We start from the raw sequence: 20,634 nt of genomic DNA on the forward strand, positions 1-20,634 counted from the left end.
CAGGGGAGGGCAGTTAGGGGCGATCAGGCCTGCAGGGGAGGGCAGTTAGGGGTGATCAGGCCTGCAGGGGAGGGCAGTTAGGGGCGACCAGGCCTGCAGGGGAGGGCAGTTAGGGGCCATCAGGCCTGCAGGGGAGGGCAGTTGGGGGGATCAGGCCGGCAGGCAGGCAGGTGAGCGGTCAGGAGCCAGGGTCCCGGATTGCGAGAGGGATCTCCCCGTACGGGGTCCTGGATGGGAGAGGGTGTAGGCTGGGCCGAGGGGAGGGCAGTTAGGGGAGATCAGTTAGGGGCGCCCCCCCACAACCCCCCCCCCCACATGCACGAATTTCGTGCAGAAATATATATATATATTTTAAATATATTTCATTGATTTTGTACAGAGAGGAAGGGAGAGGGATAGAGAGCTAGAAACATCGACGAGAGAGAGCCATCGATCAGCTGCCTCCTGCACGCCCCCTACTGGGGATGTTCCCGCCACCAAGGTCCATGCCCTTGACCGGAATCGAACCCCGGGACCTTTCAGTCCCCAAGCCGACGCTCTATCCACTGAGCCAAACTGGTTTCGGCAGAAAAATATATATTTTAAAGAAGGAAATGGGCTTAGTTTTCCAGCTTTCAACTCAGACTCAGCACAGAGGGCAGCGTGAGCCTGGGGCCGCGGTCTGAACCGGGAGGGACCGAGCCCGCCCGGGGTCACCCGGGGTCATCTGGGGTCACCCAGGGTCAGCCGGGGTCATCTGGGGTCATCTGGGGTCAGCTGGGGATAGTCTTAATGATCTCAGGTTGCAGGCCATGCCCCTGGCATTCCGTGAATTACCCGCTTTTTAAAATACGTTTTTATGGCTGAAGCCGGTGTGGCCCAGTGGATAGAGCATCCACCTGCGGACGGAAGGGTCCCGGGTTCGATTCCCGGCCAAGGGCATGGACCTTGGTGGCTGAGGGCACATCCCCAGTGGGGGGCGTGCAAGAGGCAGCTGGTCGGTGTTTCTCTCTCATCATCGACGTTTCTAACTCTCTGTCCCTCTCTCTTCCTCTCTGTGAAAAATCAATAAAATATATTTAAAAAAATAAAAATAAAATAAGATATGTTTTTATGGATGTCAGAGAGGAAGGGGGAGGGGGAGAGAGAGAGAGAGAGAGAGAGAGAGAGAGAGAGAGAGAGAAACATCCATGATGAGAGAGAATCACCCACCAGCTGCCTCCTGCACGCCCCCCACTGGGGATGTGCCCTCAGCCACCAAGGCCCATGCCCTTGACCGGGGAATCGAACCCGGGATCTTTCCGTCCGCAGACCGACGCTCTATCCACTGAGCCACACAGGCCAGGGCTACCTAATTTTATGAACATATAGTAACATAATTTCATTTATTTTATTCTACACTATTTTACTATGTAATTTAATTCATTTTATTGTTATTCCTCACCCAAGGATATTTTTCCATTGGTATTTATTTATTTATATTTTTTAAACTGATATCAGAGAGGAAAGGAGAGGGAGGGAGGGAGGGAGGGAGGGAGGGAGAGAGAGAGAGAGAGAGAGAGAGAGAGAGAGAGAGAGAGAGAGAAACATCCATGAGGAGAGAGAATCATGGACCGGCTGCCTCCTGCACGCCCCCTACTGGGGATGGAGCCTGCAATCCGGGCCTGTGCCCTGAGCAGGAATCGAACCCGGGACCTCCTGGTTCATGGGTCGATGCTCAACCACGGAGCCACGCAAACTCCTAACCGGTGTGGCTCAGTGGATAGACCATCGGCCTGCGGACGGAAGGGTCCCGGGTTCGATTCCCGGTCAAAGGCATGGACCTTGGTGGCGGGCACATCCCCAGTGGGGGGTGTGCAAGAGGCAGCTGATCGATGATTCTCTCTCATCGATGTTTCTAGCTCTCTCTCTCTCCCTCTCCCTTCCTCTCTGTGAAAAATCAATAAAATATATTTTAAAATAAAATAAAATAAAATCAATGGAAAAAATACCCTCCGGTGGAACATTTTTAAAATTTTAAAAAGAAAAGAGAGAGAGAGAGAACCAGGGACCCTTGCCGGTCAGCTGCCCAAGGCCCCAAAGTGAGCCATCGATGAAGCGCCGAGCTGCTGAGCCGGCCGGATTTTCCGTCCTCAGAGGCATCTGAAAATCAGTCCCTCAGGCACCCAGGGCACGTCCCAGCGCCCGCCCCGCACCCTCCCACGGGGGCGCGGCCCTGCCTGCAGGCCTGTCCGCCTCGTCATCGCCGCCCTGGGGGTGAGCTGGGGTCACAGGAGCCCTGGAGGGCCGGCTGACTCAGGCCCCGAGCCCACAGACAGGGTTGCAGATGGCAAGCTACCCTGTCTGTTCCCCCGAAAATAAGCCAGTGTCTTCTATTCATTTTTGCTTCCAAAGATGCGCTAGGCCTTATGTTCAGGGGATGTCTTATTATTATTATTTTTAAATATATTTTATTGAATTTTTACAGAGAAGAACAGAAAGGAATAGAGAGTTAGAAACATCGATGATGAGAGAGAAACATCGACCAGCTGCCTCCTGCACGCCCCCCACTGGGGATGTGCCCTCAGCCACCAAGGTCCATGCCCTTGACCGGGAATCGAACCCGGGACCTTTAAGTCCGCAGGCCAACGCTCTATCCACTGAGCCACACCACTCGGGGCTTCTGCATTGATTTTTTATTTTTTATTTTTATTTTATTTTTTAAAATATATTTTACTGATTTTTGGCAGAGAGGAAGGGAGAGAGATAGAGAGCTAGAAATGTCGATGAGAGAGAAACATCGACCAGCTGCCTCCTGCACGGCCCCCACTGGGGATGTGCCCTCAGCCACCAAGGTCCATGCCCTTGACCGGGAATCGAACCCGGGACCTTTCAGTCCGCAGGCCGATGCTCTATCCACTGGGCCAAACCGGTTTCGGCCCCCTTTGGTTTTTAGAGAAGGTGGAAGGGAGGGAAGAGGGACGGGGATGGAGAGAAACATCGATGTGAAGCATAGTAACCCCCATCTGATGTAAAAACAACGAACAAAAAACCCTGGCGTTTGAAGTTTGAACCCTGCAATTCTGGCTTCTTTAAACGCTTGCTTACTTGCTTAAATAATAGGGGGAAATTGCCCAAACCGGTGTGGCTCAGTGGATAGAGCATCAGCCTGCGGACGGAAGGGTCCCGGGTTCGAATCCCCAGGTCAAGGGCATGGACCTTGGTGGCTGAGGGCACATCCCCAGTGGGGGGCGTGCAGGGGGCAGCTGATGGATGTTTCTCTCTTATCATCGATATTTCTACCTCTCTCTCCCTCTCCTTTCCTCTCTGTAAAAGATCAATAAAATATATTTAAAAAAAAACACACAAAGTCTCCAAATGCATGCGGCTGTTTGATTGAGGCGTCTCACGTCGCCGATTCACAACCTAACAGATGTGTTTTATTTTCTTTATTTTTAATTATTAATATTTTTTAAAAATATATATTTTATTGATTTTTTTTTCACAGAGAAGAAGAGAAAGGAATAGAGAGTTAGAAACATCGATGATGAGAGAGAAACAACCATCAGCTGCCTCCTGCACACCCCCCCCACTGGGGATGTGCCCACCACCAAGGTCCATGCCCTGGACCGGGAATCGAACCCGGGACCTTTCAGTCACTCTATCCATTGAGCCACACCAGCTTCGGCCTGCCTCCCACTTTGAATCCTTGGACCCTTCAGCCTCCTGAGGGGGAGTTTGGGTTTTGAATGCAAATGAAAGCATGCTGGCCGCCTTGTGCACAGAAAGCATTTGCATACGTAGATCCTGGCAGCGAGAAGCTGACCCTACATAATAAAGAGGTCCTATGCAAATGGACCCTCACGCCCTCACAGGAGATGGTCGTCCCCATGTGGTCAAAGACGGCAGGGGAGGGCAGTTGGGGGGGACTAGGCCTGCAGGGGAGGGCAGTTAGGGGTGATCAGGCCGGCAGGGGAGGGCAGTTAGGGGTTACCATGCCTGCAGGGGAGGGCAGTTAGGGGATGACCAGGCCTGCAGGGGAGGGCAGTTAGGGGCGACCAGGCCTGCAGGGGAGGGCAGTTGGAGGGTGACCAGGCCTGCAGGGGAGGGCAGTTGGAGGGTGACCAGGCCTGCAGGGGAGGGCAGTTGGAGGGTGACCAGGCCTGCAGGGGAGGGCAGTTAGGGGCAACCAGGCCTGCAGGGGAGGGCAGTTGGAGGGTGATCAGGCCTGCAGGGGAGGGCATTTAGGGGCGACCAGGCCTGCAGGGGAGGGCAGTTAGGGGGATCAGGCCTGCAGGGGAGGGCAATTAGTGGATGACCAGGCCTGCAGGGGAGGGCAGTTAGGGGTGATCAGGCCTGCAGGGGAGGGCAGTTAGGGGCGATCAGGCCTACAGGGGAGGGCAGTTGGGGAGGACCAGGCCTGCAGGGGAGGGCAGTTGGAGGGAGACCAGGCCTGCAGGGGAGGGCAGTTGGGGAGGACCAGGCCAGCAGGGGAGGGCAGTTAGGGGTGATCAGGAAGGCAGGGGAGGGCAGTTAGACATCAATCAGGCTGTCAGGGGAGTGGTTAGGGGGCTGACCAGGCTGTCAGGGGAGTAGTTAGGGGGTGATCAGACAGGCAGAGGCAGGCAAATGGTTGGGAGCCAGCGGGCCCGGATTTTGCGAGAGGGATGTCCCAGATCGGAGAGGGTGCAGGCTGGGCTGAGGGACAGCCCCCGGCCCCTCCACCCCCCACCCCTGCAGTGCACGAATTTCATGCACCGGGCCTCCAGTTCGCATCACAAATGACCATGGATGGGGCCATTCCGCCTCCGGGGGTAGCCACTCCCGTCTCCATCCGCACCGATTCGCAGGGACACGCCCATCGACAAGTGAGCTTCCTCGTTTCAGTGGCACCAACTGCCCTGTTTCCCCGAAAATAAGACAGTGTCTTCTATTCATTTTTTTTTTGCTCCCAGAGATGCGCTAGGTCTTATGCTCAGGGGATGTGTCTTATTTTTTTTCCATGAAGAAGAATACGGTGCACACGTATGGTTCCATGAACATAAAGGACATGGATTCCCTGCAGACGGTACGGCAGGACGGTCGTGGTCCACACACACACACACCAGACACACACGGTGAATCCTACAGGATCGAGAACGGACTCATTGCCGAAACCGGTGTGGCTCAGTGGGTAGAGCATCGGTCTGCGGACTGAAGGGTCCCGGGTTCGATTCCGGGTCAAGGGCATGGACCTTGGTTGCGGGCACATCCCCGATAGGGGGTGTGCAAGAGGCAGCTGGTCGATGTTTCTCTCTCATCGATGTTACTAGCTCTCTATCCCTCTCTCTTCCTCTCTGTAAAAAAAAAAAAAAATCAATAAAATATATTTAAAAAAGAAAAGAAAAAGAGAGCGGACTCATGGATTCCATGACCATCGTGTCATCATCATCCTCTTCTGGAACCTCATCCTCACCATCCAGTTCCTGGATTTCCCGGTGAATTTCTTGTGACTCCGTTTCTCTCAGAATCAGTGGACCAGATCTCTCATGGTTAGCCTGCGAGGGGGGGTGTGGGGCCTTATTTTCGGGGGGGGGGGGGTGCCTTCTATGTCACTCAGAAGGAAACCTGGACGTAGGTCTTATTTTTGGAGGATGTCTGATTTTCGGGGAAAAACACGGTAAGAACACTTGTCTCTTCAGCTGCTCCCCAAACCCAACCCCAGAGGTCGGCGGTCAGAACAGAAGCCACAGAGACATGGAAAAAAATACCATTTACCGACGGGGAGATACGCAGAGGGGATGACACGTGAGGGAGAATGGACATACACATTAATAAAAGAAAAAAAAAGCCGGGACCGGTTTGGCTCAATGGATAGAGCGTCGGCTTGGGGACTGAAGGGTCCCGGGTTCGATTCCGGGCAAGGGCATGTACCTTGGTTGCAGGCATATCCCCAGTATGGGGTGTGCAAGAGGTAGCTGATCGATGACTCTCTCTCATCGATGTTTCTAACTCTCTATCTCTCTCCCTTCCTCTCTGTATAAAATCAATAAAATATATTTTAAAAAATAAAAGAAAAAAAAGAAAAGAAAAGAAAAGAAAAAGAAAAAAGAAAAAAGAAAAAAAAAGAAAAAGAAAAAAAAAGAAAAAAAAAAGAAAAAAAAAAGAAAAAAAAAAAAAAAGAAAAGAAAAGAAACATGCAAATTGACCACGCTTCCGCGACACCCACCGGCCAATCAGGAGCGAGTATGCAAATTAGCCCAACAAAGATGGAGGGCTAATTTGCATACACAGCTGCTCTGGGCCACTGGGCAGCCTGGGAGGTGGAAAGGGGGCTCCAGGCCTGAGCCAAGGGGCAGTCAGGAGAAAGAAAGCCCCTTCTCTCACGCATCTTCATGCACCGGGCGTCTAGTCTTTTATTTAAAATATATGTTTTTATCGATTTTTTCACAGCGAGGAAGAGAGAGGGACAGAGAGTCAGAAACATCGATGATGAGAGAGAATCGTCCATCAGCTGCCTCTTGCACACCCCCCCGCTGGGGATGTGCCCTCAGCCACCAAGGTCCATGCCCTTGACCAGGAATCGAACCCGGGACCCTTCCGTCCGCAGGCCTGTGGACGGAAGGGTCCCGGGTTCGATTCCCAGCCAGGGCACATACCGTGGACATAATGTAGGCCCACGAATGGGAGGGTCCCGGGTTCGATTCATGGTCAAGAGCACATACTTGGGTTGCAGGCTCGATCACACACCAGGGTCCCGGGAAGCAACCAATAGATGTGTCTCTCGCACATCAATGTCTCTCTCTCCCTCTCTCTCTCTCTCTCTCTGTCTCTATCTCTCCATTTCTCTCTGAAATCCATAAAAATATGTATTTTAAACATTAGCCCTAGCAGGTTCGGATCGGTGGATAGAGCCTCGGTCTGCGGATGGAAGGGTCCCGGGTTCGATTCCCGGTCAAGGGCATGGACCTTGGTGGCTAAGGGCACATCCCCAATGGCGGGCATGCAAGAGGCAGCTGGTCAATATTTCTGTCTCATCAATGTTTCTAGCTCTCTATCCCTCTCCCTTCCTCCCTGTAAAAAATCAATAAGATATATTTTAAAAAATATATATATATATAAATAAAAAAAATATTTCTAAGTGTAAATAAACACACCAAAATCAACGCAGCCTGTGGTCCTGAGGATATGTCTCCCACTGCTTTTCAGAGAGGGTGGAAGGGAAGGAGGGAGGGAGAGAGAGAGGGAGAGAGAGAGAGGGAGAGAGAGAGGGAGAGAGAGAGAGAGAGAGATCCACGTGAGAGAGACACACACACGAACTGGCCACCTCCCGCATGCACAGACCTGGGTGCGGAGAGCAAACCCGCAACCCAGAGGCGCGACACGCCCCAGACCGGGGCTCGAACCCGCCACCCTGCTCTAACCATTGGGCTGAACAGGCCAGGGCGGGAGAGAGAGAGAAAAAAAATAGTGTTAAAAAAGCGTGAAATGGCTGCGAATTCACATTGAACATTGTGAGGGGTGGGTCGGGGTAGGGGAGAGAGAGGGGTGTCCCTCAGCCCGGCCTGCACCCTCTCCCGTCTGGGACCCTCCTCGGGGGAGGTGTGGCTGCAGGGTGCCTGTGGGATCGGGCCTATCCCGGCGGTCAGACATCCCTCTCGCAATCCAGGACCACAGGCTCCCAACCGCTCGCCTGCCTGCCTGCTGGCCTGATCGCCCCCTAACCGCCCTGCCCCGCTGGCCTGGTCCGCCCATCTGCCCTCCCCTGACAGCCTGATCGCCCGTAACTGCCCTCCCCTGCAGGCCTGGTCCCCCCCAACTGCCCTTCCCTGCAGGCCTGATCGCCCTAACTGCCCTCCCCTGCAGGCCTGGTCGCCCCTAACTGCCCTCCCCTGCAGGCCTGGTCCCCCCTAACTGCCCTCTCCTGCTGGTCTGATCGCCCCTGGCTGCCCTCCCCTGCTGGCCTGATGGCCCCTAACTGCCCTCCCCTGCAGGCCTGGTCGCCCCTAACTGCCCTCCCCTGCAGGCCTGATTGCCCCCAACTGCCCTCCCTTGCAGGCCTGATCGCCCTTAACTGCCCTCCCCTGCAGGCCTGATCGCCCCTAACTGCCCTCCCCTGCAGGCCTGGTCATCCCTAACTGCCCTCCCCTGCAGGCCTGGTCATCCCTAACTGCCCTCCCCTGCAGGCCTGGTCCCCCCTAACTGCCCTCTCCTGCTGGTCTGATGGCCCCTAACTGCCCTCCCCTGCAGGCCTGGTCGCCCCTAACTGCCCTCCCCTGCAGGCCTGATCGCCCCCAACTGCCCCTCCCCTGCAGGCCTGGTCACCCCCAACTGCCCCCCCCCGCCCACTGGCCTGATCGCCCCCAACTGCCATGCCATCCTGGCCCCTAACCGCCTCTCCCTCAGCCCGGGCCCCATGGCTTTGTCCAGAAGGAGGTCCGGAAGGTCACCCTTTTATTTATTTTTATTTTTAAAAAATATATATTTTATTGTTGTTATTTTTTTTTTTTTTACAGAGAGGAAGAGAGAGGAATACAGAGTTAGAAACATCGACGATGAGAGAGAATCATCCATCAGCTGCCTCCTGCACGCCCCCCACTGGGGATGTGCCCTCAGCCACCAAGGCCCATGCCCTTGACCGGGAATCGAACCCGGGACCCTTCCGTCCGCAGGCCGGCGCTCCATCCACTGAGCCACACCGGCTTTGGCTATTTTATTCATTTTTTTTTACAGAGAGGAAGAGAGAGGGAGAGAGTCAGAAACATCGATGAGAGAGAAAGACATTGGTCAGCTGCCTCCTGCACATTTTATTTTACTTTATTTTAATTTTATATTTTATTTATTTTATTTTTGTTTTACTTTATTTTAATCTAATTTTATATTTTATTTTATTTTTTCCCTTAAAATATATCTTATTAAATTTTTTTACAGAAAGGAAGGGAGAGAGGGAGAGAGAGTCAGAAACATCGATGATGAGAGAGAATCATCGACCAGCCGCCTCCTGCACGCCCCCCACTGGGGATGTGCCCTCAGCCACCAAGGTCCATGCCCTTGACCGGGAATCGAACCCGGGACCCTTCCGTCCGCAGACCGACGCTCTACCCACTGAGCCACACCGGTTTCGGCCATATCACCTCCCTCTTCTGATCAGCACAGACAGGTTTCACGGATTCGATGTCTCCCTGGGATACGCCACAGCTCGAGCAGAATGCCCTGTCTGTTTGGATTTTTTTTTTTAAAAAAAATTTTTTCTGCCTCTGGTCTTGTCATGTCTCAGGATTCCCAGGGTATTGGGTTCAAACGGCCCTTTTAACACAGACACAGAGAAAGACGGCTGGGTTCGAGCTCTCTGGCCCGAAAATCCTTCTTTATCTTTCTATAAAAAAGAAAACACACACACACACACAAAAAAAAACCAGCCAAAACCGGTGTGGCTCAGTGGATAGAGCCGTCGGCCTGCGGAAGGAGGGGTCCCGGGTTCGATTCCCGGTCAAGGGCATGGACCTTGGTGGCTGAGGGCACATCCCCAGTGGGGGGCGTGCAGGAGGCGGCCGATCGATGTTTCTCTCTCATCGATGTTTCTAACTCTCATCTAACTCTCATCTCTCTCTCTTCCTCTCTGTAAAAATCAATAAAATATATTATATATATATATATTTTTAAAAAACCTCTGCTTTTTTTTTTTTTTTTAGCCTCTGCACTCTTGTTTTCTTTTTCATATACTTTTACTGATTTTTTTTTTTTTTTTTTTTTACAGAGAGGAAGGACTAGGGAAAGAGTTACCCGCAACCAAGGTCCATGCTCTTGACCAGGAATCGAACCCGGGACCCTTCAGTCCGCAGGCCGACTGACGCTCTAGCCACTGAGCCACACCGGTTAGGAGTGAGAATCCTTCTTATTCCGGGCCGATGCTCAAATAAAAACGTGGTAAGCACACTGGGGCTGGTGGGTGACCTTAAACATGAAAACACACACACACACACACACACACACACACAAAAAAAAAAAAAATAATTAAAAATAATAATTAAAAAAAAACACCAATACACGAGACAATTCAACACTACAGGTACCATTGTACAAACTTTCATTCCTTTAAAAAAAAATTTTTTAAAAAAATATATTTTATTGATTTTTTCCAGAGATGAAGGGAGAGGGAGAGAGAGTTAGAAACATCGATGATGAGAGAGAAACATCCATCAGCTGCCTCCTGCACGCCCCCCACTGGGGATGTGCCCTCAGCCACCAAGGTCCATGCCCTTGACCGGAATCGAACCCGGGACCCTTCCGTCCGCAGACCGACGCTCGCTCTATCCACTGAGCCACACCGGTTTCGGCCAAAGTTTCATTCTTTCCATAGAAGACAGCTTAGAACAAACTCCCCTAGCTAACAATTAGCTCCTTAATCTTTTTTATTTTTAAAATATATGTTTTTATTGTTTTCAGAGAGGAAAGGAGAGAGAGAGAGAAACATCCATGCTGAGAGAGAATCATGGACCGGCTGCCTCCTGCACGCCCCTTATTGGGGATGGAGCCTACATCCCGGGCCTGTGCCCTTGACTAGAATCGAACCCGGGACCCTTCAGTCCGCAGGCCGATTCTCTATCCACTGAGCAACACCAGCCAGGGCTAATTTTTAAAAAAATATATTTTCATGGATTTCAAAGAGGAAGGAAGGAAGGAAAAGAGAGAGAGAGAGAGAGAGAGAGAGAGAGAGAGAGAGAGAGAGAGAGAGAAACACCAACGATGAGAGAGAATCATCGATCGACCGCCTCCTGCACTCCCCACACTGGGGGTTGAGCCCCCAACCAAGGCACATGCCCTTGACCGGGAATCGAACCCGGGACCCTTCCGTCCGCAGGCCGACGTTCTATCCACTGAGCCACACCGGCTAGGGCTAATTTTTAAAATACATATTTTTATGGATTTCAGAGAGAAAGGGAGAGACAGAGAGAGAGAGAGAGAGAAAAGAGAGAGAGAGGGAGAGAGAGAGAGAGAGAGAGAGAGAGAGAGAGAGAGAGAGAGAAAAGAGAGACAGAGAAACATCGATGATGAGAGAGAATCATGGATCGGCCGCCTCCTGCACGCCCCCCACTGGGGATCGAACCCAGGACCCTTCCGTCCACAGGCCGACGCTCTATCCACTGAGCCGCACCAGCCAGGCTCATTTAAAAAAAAAAAAAAATATATATATATATATTGATATTTTCATGGATTTCAGAAAAGAAGGGAGCGACAGACAGACACAGACAGAAATACCGATTAAAGATACCACAGTCCGAAACGCTCTACCCACTGAGCCACACCCGCCAGAGCCCAAATTTTTATTTTATTTATTTTTTTTTTATTTAAATGAGCTCTCACTTTGCACACACCGTTTCAAAGTCCCGAAAGAGACGCCAACCAGAAGCCTATAAAGATTCCTTTTGTTTTTTTTTTTTTGTGGGGATTTCCCCCGGAGTTTATCTCCACATCTGAGCCCTCCAGGCAAAGAGAGAGAGAGAGAGAGACATAAATCCATGCAACTCACCGGGCCGGACGGACGGACAGACAGACGGACTGGGGGCAGCCGGGCAGGCAGGCAGGCAGGCAGGCAGGCAGGCACCGTGTGTCTCCCTCCAGGGGGAAGTGGACTAACCACTGCACCGCCCAGCCTCCCCGGTTATATGAGGCCTCCGGCCCCCCCCCCCCCCCCAGGCCCTGCTGTCATGCCCCTGGGCAGCCGCCGGAGGAGGAGGCTCCTCATGGAAAAGCTATTCCGGGGCCTCTGTCACGGCCCTCGCCTGCCCCTGACCTGTCTGAGACATGGCTCAGCCGGCTGGCAGCTTCCTGGGCCTGAGTGACGGCAGGCATCACCGGAGCCCAGGCCTCCGAGTGCGTCAGAGGGACCTGCTGGCGCACGGGGAGTCAGAGAAATGGAAATAAATTAAATTAAAATAAAATAAAAAAATAAAATAAAATAAAAAATAAAATAAAATAATAAAATAATAAAATAAAATAAATAAAATAAAATAAATAAAATAAAATAAATAAAATAAAATAATAAAGTAAAATAAAATAAAATAAACAAAATAATAAAATAAAATAAAATAAAAAATAAAATAAAATAATAAAATAAAATAATAAAATAATAAAATAAAATAATAAATAAAATAAAATAAATTAAAATAATAAAATAAAATAAAATAAAATAATAAAATAAAATAAAATAAAATAATAAAATAAATAAATAAAATAAAATAAAATAAATTAAAATAATAAAATAAAATAAAATAAAATAATAAAATAAATAAATAAAATAAAAAATAAGTAAAATAAAATAAAATAATAAAATAAATAAATAAAATAAATAAAATAAAATAATGAAATAAAATAAAATAATAAAATAAAATAAATAAAATAATAAAATAAAATAAAATAATAAATAAAATAAAATAAAATACAGCCAAAAACGGTGTGGCTCAGTGGGTAGAGCGTCAGCCTGCTGGATGGAAGGGTCCCGGGTTCGATTCCCGGTCAAGGGCATGGATGGACCTTGGTTGGGGGCACATCCCCAGGGTAGGGGGGGAGTGCAGGAGAGACCTGATGGATGTTTCTAGCTCTCTAGCTCTCTCCCTTCCTCTCTGTAAAAAAAAAAAATCAATAAAATATATTGTAAAAAAAAAAAAAAGATTAAAAAAACAAACAAACAGCCATATAGTAAAAAACAAAACAAAAAAATAACACACACACACACACACACACACACACACACACAAAATCAGTAAGTTCCCCAGGGGAGCAATTTAAAAAAACATTTATATATATATTTTACTGATTTTTTACAGAGAGGAAGGGAGAGGGATAGAGAGCTAGAAACATCGATGATGAGAGAGAAACATCCACCAGCTGCCTCCTGCACGCCCCCCACTGGGGATGTGCCCTCAGCCACCCAGGTCCATGCCCTTGACCTGAATCGAACCCGGGACCCTTCCATCCGCAGGCTGACGCTCTAACCACTGGGCCACACCGGTTTTGGCCAGGGGAGGAATTTGGGTGCACAGAGCGGACTAGCAGCACAGCTGTTTGCAAAGGCCCAGGGCTGGGGGGACAGGGGAACAGGTGCAGGGCCCGTCTCTGCTGGTCCCTGATGCTCAGATGCCCTGCCAGCCTGCAGGCCGGCCTGCTGGCTGCTATGCCGGCCGCACCCACGGCCAGCCGCCCACCGCCCTGAGAAATGCATTCCTCACGTCTGACACCCAGCCTGGGCGGTGAGCCAGGCCTCCGTCAGCGCCAGCCTGAACCCCGTCTTAGCAGCCCAGGAAGTGTGGTGTGTGTGTGTGTGTGTGTGTGTGTTCACAGATGGGGGCCATCAGACACCCCCCACCCCAAAAAACCCCACAAAAAACAGCTTCCACTGGCTTCTGTCTTATTTTCCCCGGTGACATTCAATGGCCTTTGTGTAGGGAGAGAGAGAAAAAAAAAAAGCAAAAAAAAAAAAAAGCTGAGATCTAACCGGTGTGGCTCAGTGGATAGAGCGCCGGCCTGCGGACGGAAGGGTCCCGGGTTCGATTCCCGGTCAAGGGCATGGACCTTGGTGGCTGAGGGCACATCCCCAGTGGGGGCCGTGCAGGAGGCGGCGGATGGATGATTCTCTCTGATCTCTCTTCCTCTCTGTAAAAAATTAATAAAACATATATATATATAAAAAAATCCTAGCTCTAACCTGTGTGGTTCAGTGGGTAGAGTGCTGATCTGTAGACAGAAGGGTCCCGGGTTCGATTCCCGGCCAAGGGCATGGACCTTGGTGGCTGAGGGCACATCCCCAGTGGGGGGCGTGCAGGAGGCAGCTGGTGGATGTTTCTCTCTCATCATCGATGTTTCTAGCTCTCTATCCCTCTCCCTTCCTGTGTGTAAAAAAAAAAAAAATCAATAAAATATGAAATAAAATAAAAAAGCAAAAGGAATCCTAGTTGGTGTGGCTCAGTGGGTAGAGCGTCGGCCTGCTGGACTCAAGGGTCCCGGGTTCGATTCCCAGGTCAAGGGCATGGACCTCGGTGGCTGAGGGCACATCCCCAGTGGGGGGGCGTGCAGGAGGCAGCTGGTGGATGTTTCTAACTCTCTCTCCCTCTCCCTTCCTAAAAAAAAAAATCGATAAAGTATATATATTTTTAAAAAGCCTAATTCTGTATGTTTGTCTCCATGGAGCCGGGACTGTCAATAAAAGGCGGCTTATCGCCGAGAACGGTTCCGTGTGCCTGGGGCCCCCTGGGTAACCACGCCAGCCACGCACACGTGACATCACGTGTGTGTTGCTCACATAGTTTACATTCTTTTTTTTTTTTTTTAAACCCTCCCCTGAGGGTATGTGTTCCATGGATTTTAAAAAAAAAAATTCTTTTAAAGAGAGAGTGGAAGGGAAGAGGAGAAACAGAGAGAGAAACAGAGAGAGACAAACATCAACATGAGAGACACATCCAAGGGGCTGTGCCCCACACGGGCCCCGGACAGACCCATCAATCACCCAGGCACACAGCCTCGGCCGGAATCGAACCCGGGACCCGTCCGTCTGCAGGCCGGATGCTCTGTCCACCGAGATGAGCTATAGTGTCTTGGGATCTGCATTGCAAGGATGCTGTGAAGATTTTTATTCTTTTCGTTTTTGACTTCATTATTATGATTTTGTGTATATGATTATTATTTTTTTAAAAAATATATTTTATTGATTTTGTACAGAGAGGAAGGGAGAGAGATAGAGAGTTAGAAACATCGATGAGAGAGAGAGTCATTGATCAGCTGCCTCTTGCAAGTCCCCTACTGGGGATGTGCCCTCAGCCACCAAGGTCCATGCCCTTGACCGGGAATCGAACCCGGTACCCTTCAGTCCGCAGGCCGACGCTCTATCCATTGAGCCAAACCGGTCTCGGCTGTTTATATTATTATGGATGTCAGAAAGGAAGGCAGAGGGAGAGAGAGAGACAGGAACATCCATGAGGAGAGAGAATCATGGATCGGCTGCCTCCTGCACGCCCCCTACTGGTTGAGGATGGAGCCCACAACCCGGGCCTGTGCCCTTGACCGGGAATCGAACCCCTGACCTCCTGGTTCACAGGTCAACACTCAACCACGGAGCCACGCCGGTCGGGGTGAGCTCATCCTTTGCTTTTAAAGAATGTGGGTGAGCCCTGACCAGTGTGGCTCAGTGGATAGAGCATCAGCCTATAGACTGGAAGGAGCCGGGTTCGATTCCCGGTCAAGGGCATGGACCTTGGTGTCGGGCACATCCCCAGTGGGGGGCGTGCAGGAGGCAGCTGATGGATGATTCTCTCTCATGGGTGTTTCTGACTCTCTCTCCCTCTTCCTTCCTCTCTGTAAAAAAAAAAAAATCAATATAATATATATATTTAATATATTTTATTAATCAATATAATATATATATATATATTTAATATATTTTATTAATTTTTTACAGAGAGGAAGGGAGAGGGAGAGAGAGTTAGAAACGTCGATGAGAGAGAATCATCGATCGGCTGCCTCCTGCACGCCCCCCACTGGGGATGTGCCCGCCACCAAGGTCCATGCCCTTGACCGGGAATCGAACCCGGGACCCTTCAGTCCGCAGGCCGACGCTCTATCCACTGAGCCACACCGGTCCCGGCAATATAATATATTTTTAAAAAATGAAGAAATAAAGGATGCGGGTGAGGCGTTCGGGGGGTCCGGGAGTTAGACATAGAAAGGGGGAGAGCACTGGCTGTGACCATGTGGCCGGTGGATCGGAGCCACGGACCCGGGCGTAGGGCACCGGGCCAGGATGGGGCGGCGGCCGCAGGGCCGGTCCCGCCCCCGCTGGCTGCTTCCTGCCAGCTGGCACCCTGGCATGACCTCCATCCGCTCTGCAAGGGCGAAGGAGCTCCCCGCCCGGCCTGGCCTGGCTCCATGGCTGAGCGTCGACCTGTGAACCAGGAGGTCACGGGTTCGATTCCCGGTCAAGGGCACAGGCCCGGGTTGCGGGCTCTGTCCCCAGGAGGGGGCGTGCGGGAGGCAGCTGATCCGTGATTCTCTCTTGTCATGGATGTTTCTCTCTCTCCCCCTCCCTTTCTCTCTGAAATAAATTAAAATAAATTAGGTAGATGATATAATAGATAGATAGATAGGTAGATGGTAGAGATAGATGATAGATAGATAGATGATAGGTAGATGAATAGATAGATGATAGATAGATAGATAGGTAGATGGTAAAGATAGATGATAGATAGATAGATGAATAGATAGATAGATAGATAGATGATAGATAGGTAGATGGTAGAGATGATAGAAATAGATAGATAGATGAATAGATACATAGATAGATAGATGATAGATAGATGAATAGATAGATAGATAGATAGATAGATAGATAGATGATAGGTAGATGGTAGAGATGATAGAAATAGATAGATAGATAGATGAATAGATACATAGATAGATAGATGAATAGATAGATAGATGATAGATAGGTGGATGGTAGAGATGATAGAAATAGATAGATAGATAGATAGATGAGTAGATAGATAGATAGATGATAGATAGATAGATAAACAGATGATACATAGAGTGAGTTCTACATTGCCTGCTCAGCATGGTTCAGTGGTTGAGCATCGACCTGTGAACCAGGAGGTCACAGGTTCGATTCCCGGTCAAGGGCACAGGCCCGGGTTGCGGGCTCCGTCCCCAGGAGGGGGCGTGCGGGAGGCAGCCGATCCGTAATTCTCTCTTGTCATGGATGTTTCTCTCTCTCCCCCTCTCTTTCTCTCTGAAATAAATTAAAATAAATTAGGTAGATGATAGATAGATAGATAGATAGGTAGGTAGAGATGATAGAAATAGATAGATAGATGGATAGATACATAGATAGATAGGTAGATGATAGATAGATAGATGATAGGTAGATGGTAGAGATAGATGATAGAGATAGATAGATAAATAGATAGATAGATGAATAGATAGATAAATGAATAGATAGATAGATGAGTAGATAGATAGGTAGATGATAGATAGATAGATAGATAGAAAGATGATACATAGAGTGAGTTCTACATTGCCTGCTCAGCATGGCTCAGTGGTTAAGCATCGACCTGTGAACCAGGAGGTCAGGGTTCGATTCCTGGTCAAGGGCACAGGCCCAGGTTGAGGGCTCCGTCCCCAGGAGGGGGCGTGCAGGAGGCAGCCGATCCGTGATTCTCTTTTCTCCTGGATGTTTCTCTCTCTCCCTTTCTCCCCCCGCCCCTTCGTCTCTGAAATCAATCCAATCTAATAAAGTGGGGAAAATTTTTTTAAAAAAACCAATAAAATATGCTGAAACCAGTGTGGCTCAGTGGATAGAGCGTCGGCGTGCGGACTGAAGGGTCCCGGGTTCGATTCTGGTCGGGGGCATGTACCTTGGTTGCGGGCACGTCCCCGGTAAGGGGGTGTGCAAGAGGCAGCTGATCGATGATTCTCTCTCATCAATGTTTCTAGCTCTCTATCTCTCTCCCTTCCTCTCTGTAAAAAAAATCAATAAAATATATTAAAAAAATAAAATAAATCAATAACATATATAGATAAAAGAGACAGAGAGAAAGGGAGAGAGAGAGAGAGAAAGGGAGAGAGAGAGAGATCAGCAGCTGCTCTGCAGTTTCGGAGGCCGAGTCCTGGCCTTCTGATCGCTGATCCCTTTTCAAACAGCCCTTTTGTCCGAGGAGCGCACAGCAATGCCGATTGTCACAACAGGAAAGACACAGGAGTCCCTGGCTTTGCTGTCTCTTTGTCTCCAGAACAAACAGCAGGAAGTGGTGAGCACAAGACTCCTTAGCCGCCCCACCTGTGTCTGTGGGGTGAGTCTGAGAAGGGTGCATACACTGAGTTCCCTCTTCATCCCTCCCCCCACCCACAAAAAAAACATATGTGGGAGTTCCAACTGCCAGAAACTCAGAGAGGAACATTATTTATTTTATTTTATTTTATTTTTAAAATATTTTTTTAAAAATATATTTTATTGATTTTTTACAGAGAGGAAGAGAGAGGGACAGAGAGTTAGAAACATCGATGAGAGAGAATCATCGATCAGCTGCCTCCTGCACACCCCCCACAGGGGACGTGCCCGCAACCCCAAGGTCCATGCCCTTGACCGGGAATCGAACCCGGGACCTTTCAGTCTGCATGCCGACGCTCTATCCACTGAGCAACACCGGTTTTGTCTATTTTATTGATTTTTTTTTTTACAGAGAAGAAGGGAGAGGGATAGAGAGCTAGAAACATCAATGAGGAGAGAGAAACACCCATCGAGCTGCCTCCTGCACACCCCTACCTGGGGACGTGCCCACCACCCACCAAGGTCCATGCCCTTGACTGGAATCGAACCCGAGGCCCTTCAGTCTGCAGGCTGACAAAATCGATACATGGGCAAAAATAAAAAGACAATTTTAAAAATAAAAATAAATTTAAAAAGTCTTCCTAGGACACGTCTTTCCCATCAGACTCCGCGTGCGCCTTGGGTCCTGGCCCTGAGACCATGCACCAGATAAGGATGCTAGGAGCTGTCAATCAAGATGCAGTTGCCAAGGTTACAGACCTTAGCTCCTCTGCGCATGCGCCGGGGCTCGGAGGACCACCCAGGAGGACCTGGGACAGAGGCCCTGGTCCGCCTGCACCTTGACCTCAGGGCCCGCAGGGACGCCATCGCGCGCCCACAACCCTCCATCCGCACTGCGTCCAGATCCCAGCCATGCATTTGCCCCCCAAATCAGCGATATCGGTCCCTAGACTGACAACAACATCCTCCCAGCAGCCCCCGCGGTTCCAGGGCTACAGCCCCCCACTCCCGCCCCCAAAGCCGATGTGCGCATGCGCGTGGACAGGAAACGGCGCGTCCCCGAACAGGGCCGACAGCACGTGCGTGCGTGCGCGCGCGCGTGCGCGTTCCGCTCCAGGTCGCGCGTATTCCGGAGGCGGCCGTGGGCGCGCATGCGCAGACGGGCTCGAGCGTGCCCGGCGTCGCCCCGAGCGCGCGTGCCCGCGGGAGCGAGCGCGCGTGCGCGCGCCCCTCCCCTTCCCCCCGCCCCCCGCCCTCACCTGGCGGACCCGGCGGCAGCAATGGCGGCGCCCACGGCCTCCCTGCGGCCCGTCACGCACTTGCTCTTTGACATGGACGGCCTTCTCCTCGGTAGGAAGCATCCCGCGGGGCTGAGGGGCGGCGCGGGGCGGCCGCCGCGGGCCCTCAGGGTCAGGGGTCGCGTGGGGCGGGGGAGGCAAAGGGAAGGGGGCGGCGGCCGCCATGACCGCGACCCCCCCGAGGGGGCGTGCGCATGCGCGCGCAGGGGTCACATCCGGGGCACCCACTTCCGGTGGCCGCGCCGCCGGGCGGGGGTCGCGGGGCGCAGAAGGACCTACTCCCACCTCCCACCTCCGCCGCCGGCCGGGAGGAGCGCGCGCAGCTCGGGCCTCAGTTTCCCTGGCTGCACCGAGGTTGCACCCCCGACCTGGCCGGTTGCACGTTGCACGTTGCACGTTGCACAGAAGCCGCCCGTCCTGCACCCTCCGGTCCCGGGACCTCTGACCCGTGTCCTGAGGCATTTGCAAAGCCCTCGATCGGGGGTGGGGGTGGGGGTGGGGGTGGGGGAAGTTGGGGTGCTGCAGGCCGGCCTCGGGGTGCAGGCTGCTGCACCTCCCGCTTTGCAGGGGATTGCACCGCGTCACCTCGCATTGCCCAGCCCCCCTCATACCCGTGGGGTGCCAGGACCCTCCCGAGTGTCCCGCTAGCTCAGAATCCAGAATCCACATTTTTTTTTTTATTAACCCCCCCCAAAACTCTGCAAGTTGAAGTAGCAGCTTGCACGCAAGGAATGCATGTGAGAGACTCGCTCTGGGTGCACCCCGCGGCCCCCACCCTGGACACCCCGCCTTCACCAGCCAGGACGGCCCATGCACACAGACATCAGCTCAGAATATGCTCAAGGGGGGTGGCCGCCGAGACACCCCAAGTCCGGACCCCATAGCCCCCTTCCCTCCCCCTTCCCTCCAGCAGGCTTCCTGGGACAAAAAGAAACAAACCAAAAAAAAAAAAATTACAAAATAAAAAAAAGCAACACTTACTTATGTCCAGCCGCTGGGCGTTGCACGTCTGCGGGCTGCGTCCTGTGCTAGAATCTTGGAGGAAACAGTTGCAAATAAAAAACAGAAACAGAAACCGGACCCAAGAGTCGCTCTGGGCTAAAAGGGGAGCAAACTCTGCAGACAGGACAGGGACAGGGACTGGCCCGAGGTCGCCCTGCTCATCTCCTCCGGGGGGCAGAGCTCAGAAATGCTTGCAGATCGATCCGGTTCTAAATATAAACACACACGGCCTGGTCTCTGCAAACACGGGGTGTGTGACCTTGACCCGACAGATGGACAGTTGCCAGCTGGTTCCGTGCGAAAGAGACTAGATTGTTTTTTTGTGTTCTTCTTTTTTTGGAAAAGGCCCACAATTAAAAGTCTCTTTTTAAATTAAAAAAAAAATACAAATATATATACACACACACATATATATATATGCCCTGTTTCCCCGAAAATAAGACAGTGTCTTATATTAGTTTTTGCTCCCCAAGATGCGCCAGGTCTTACGTTCAGGGGATGTGTCTTATTTTTCCATGAAGAAGAATAAGGTACACATTTATGGTTCAAGGAAAATAAAGGAAATTTATGACCTGCAGACGGTAC

The 20,634-nt window shown here is 50.9% G+C and overlaps 1 protein-coding gene across 3 annotated transcripts in view; it reads right to left on the reverse strand.

Moving 5' to 3' along the window:
- Positions 1–20,343, reverse strand: part of STS (steroid sulfatase) — a 50,676-nt gene extending 30,333 nt beyond the window's left edge. The window contains exon 1 of one of the 3 annotated variants that reach the window (XM_084907452.1): positions 20,025–20,343. Coding sequence is in view for 1 of the 3 variants with exons in the window: in XM_084907450.1 (XP_084763576.1) it covers positions 19,009–19,082 (74 nt within the window). In the remaining 2 variants the exon portion in view is untranslated. Of the gene's footprint in view, positions 1–19,008; positions 19,095–20,024 lie in introns of those variants that run through there. The other 2 variants (XM_084907451.1, XM_084907450.1) reach the window with 2 other exon arrangements.
- Positions 20,344–20,634: the final 291 nt, after the last annotated feature.

Source organism: Pipistrellus hanaki, assembly GCF_964339955.1.
Source record: "Pipistrellus hanaki genome assembly, contig: scaffold_88, whole genome shotgun sequence".
Classification (NCBI taxonomy): Eukaryota; Metazoa; Chordata; class Mammalia; order Chiroptera; family Vespertilionidae; genus Pipistrellus; species Pipistrellus hanaki.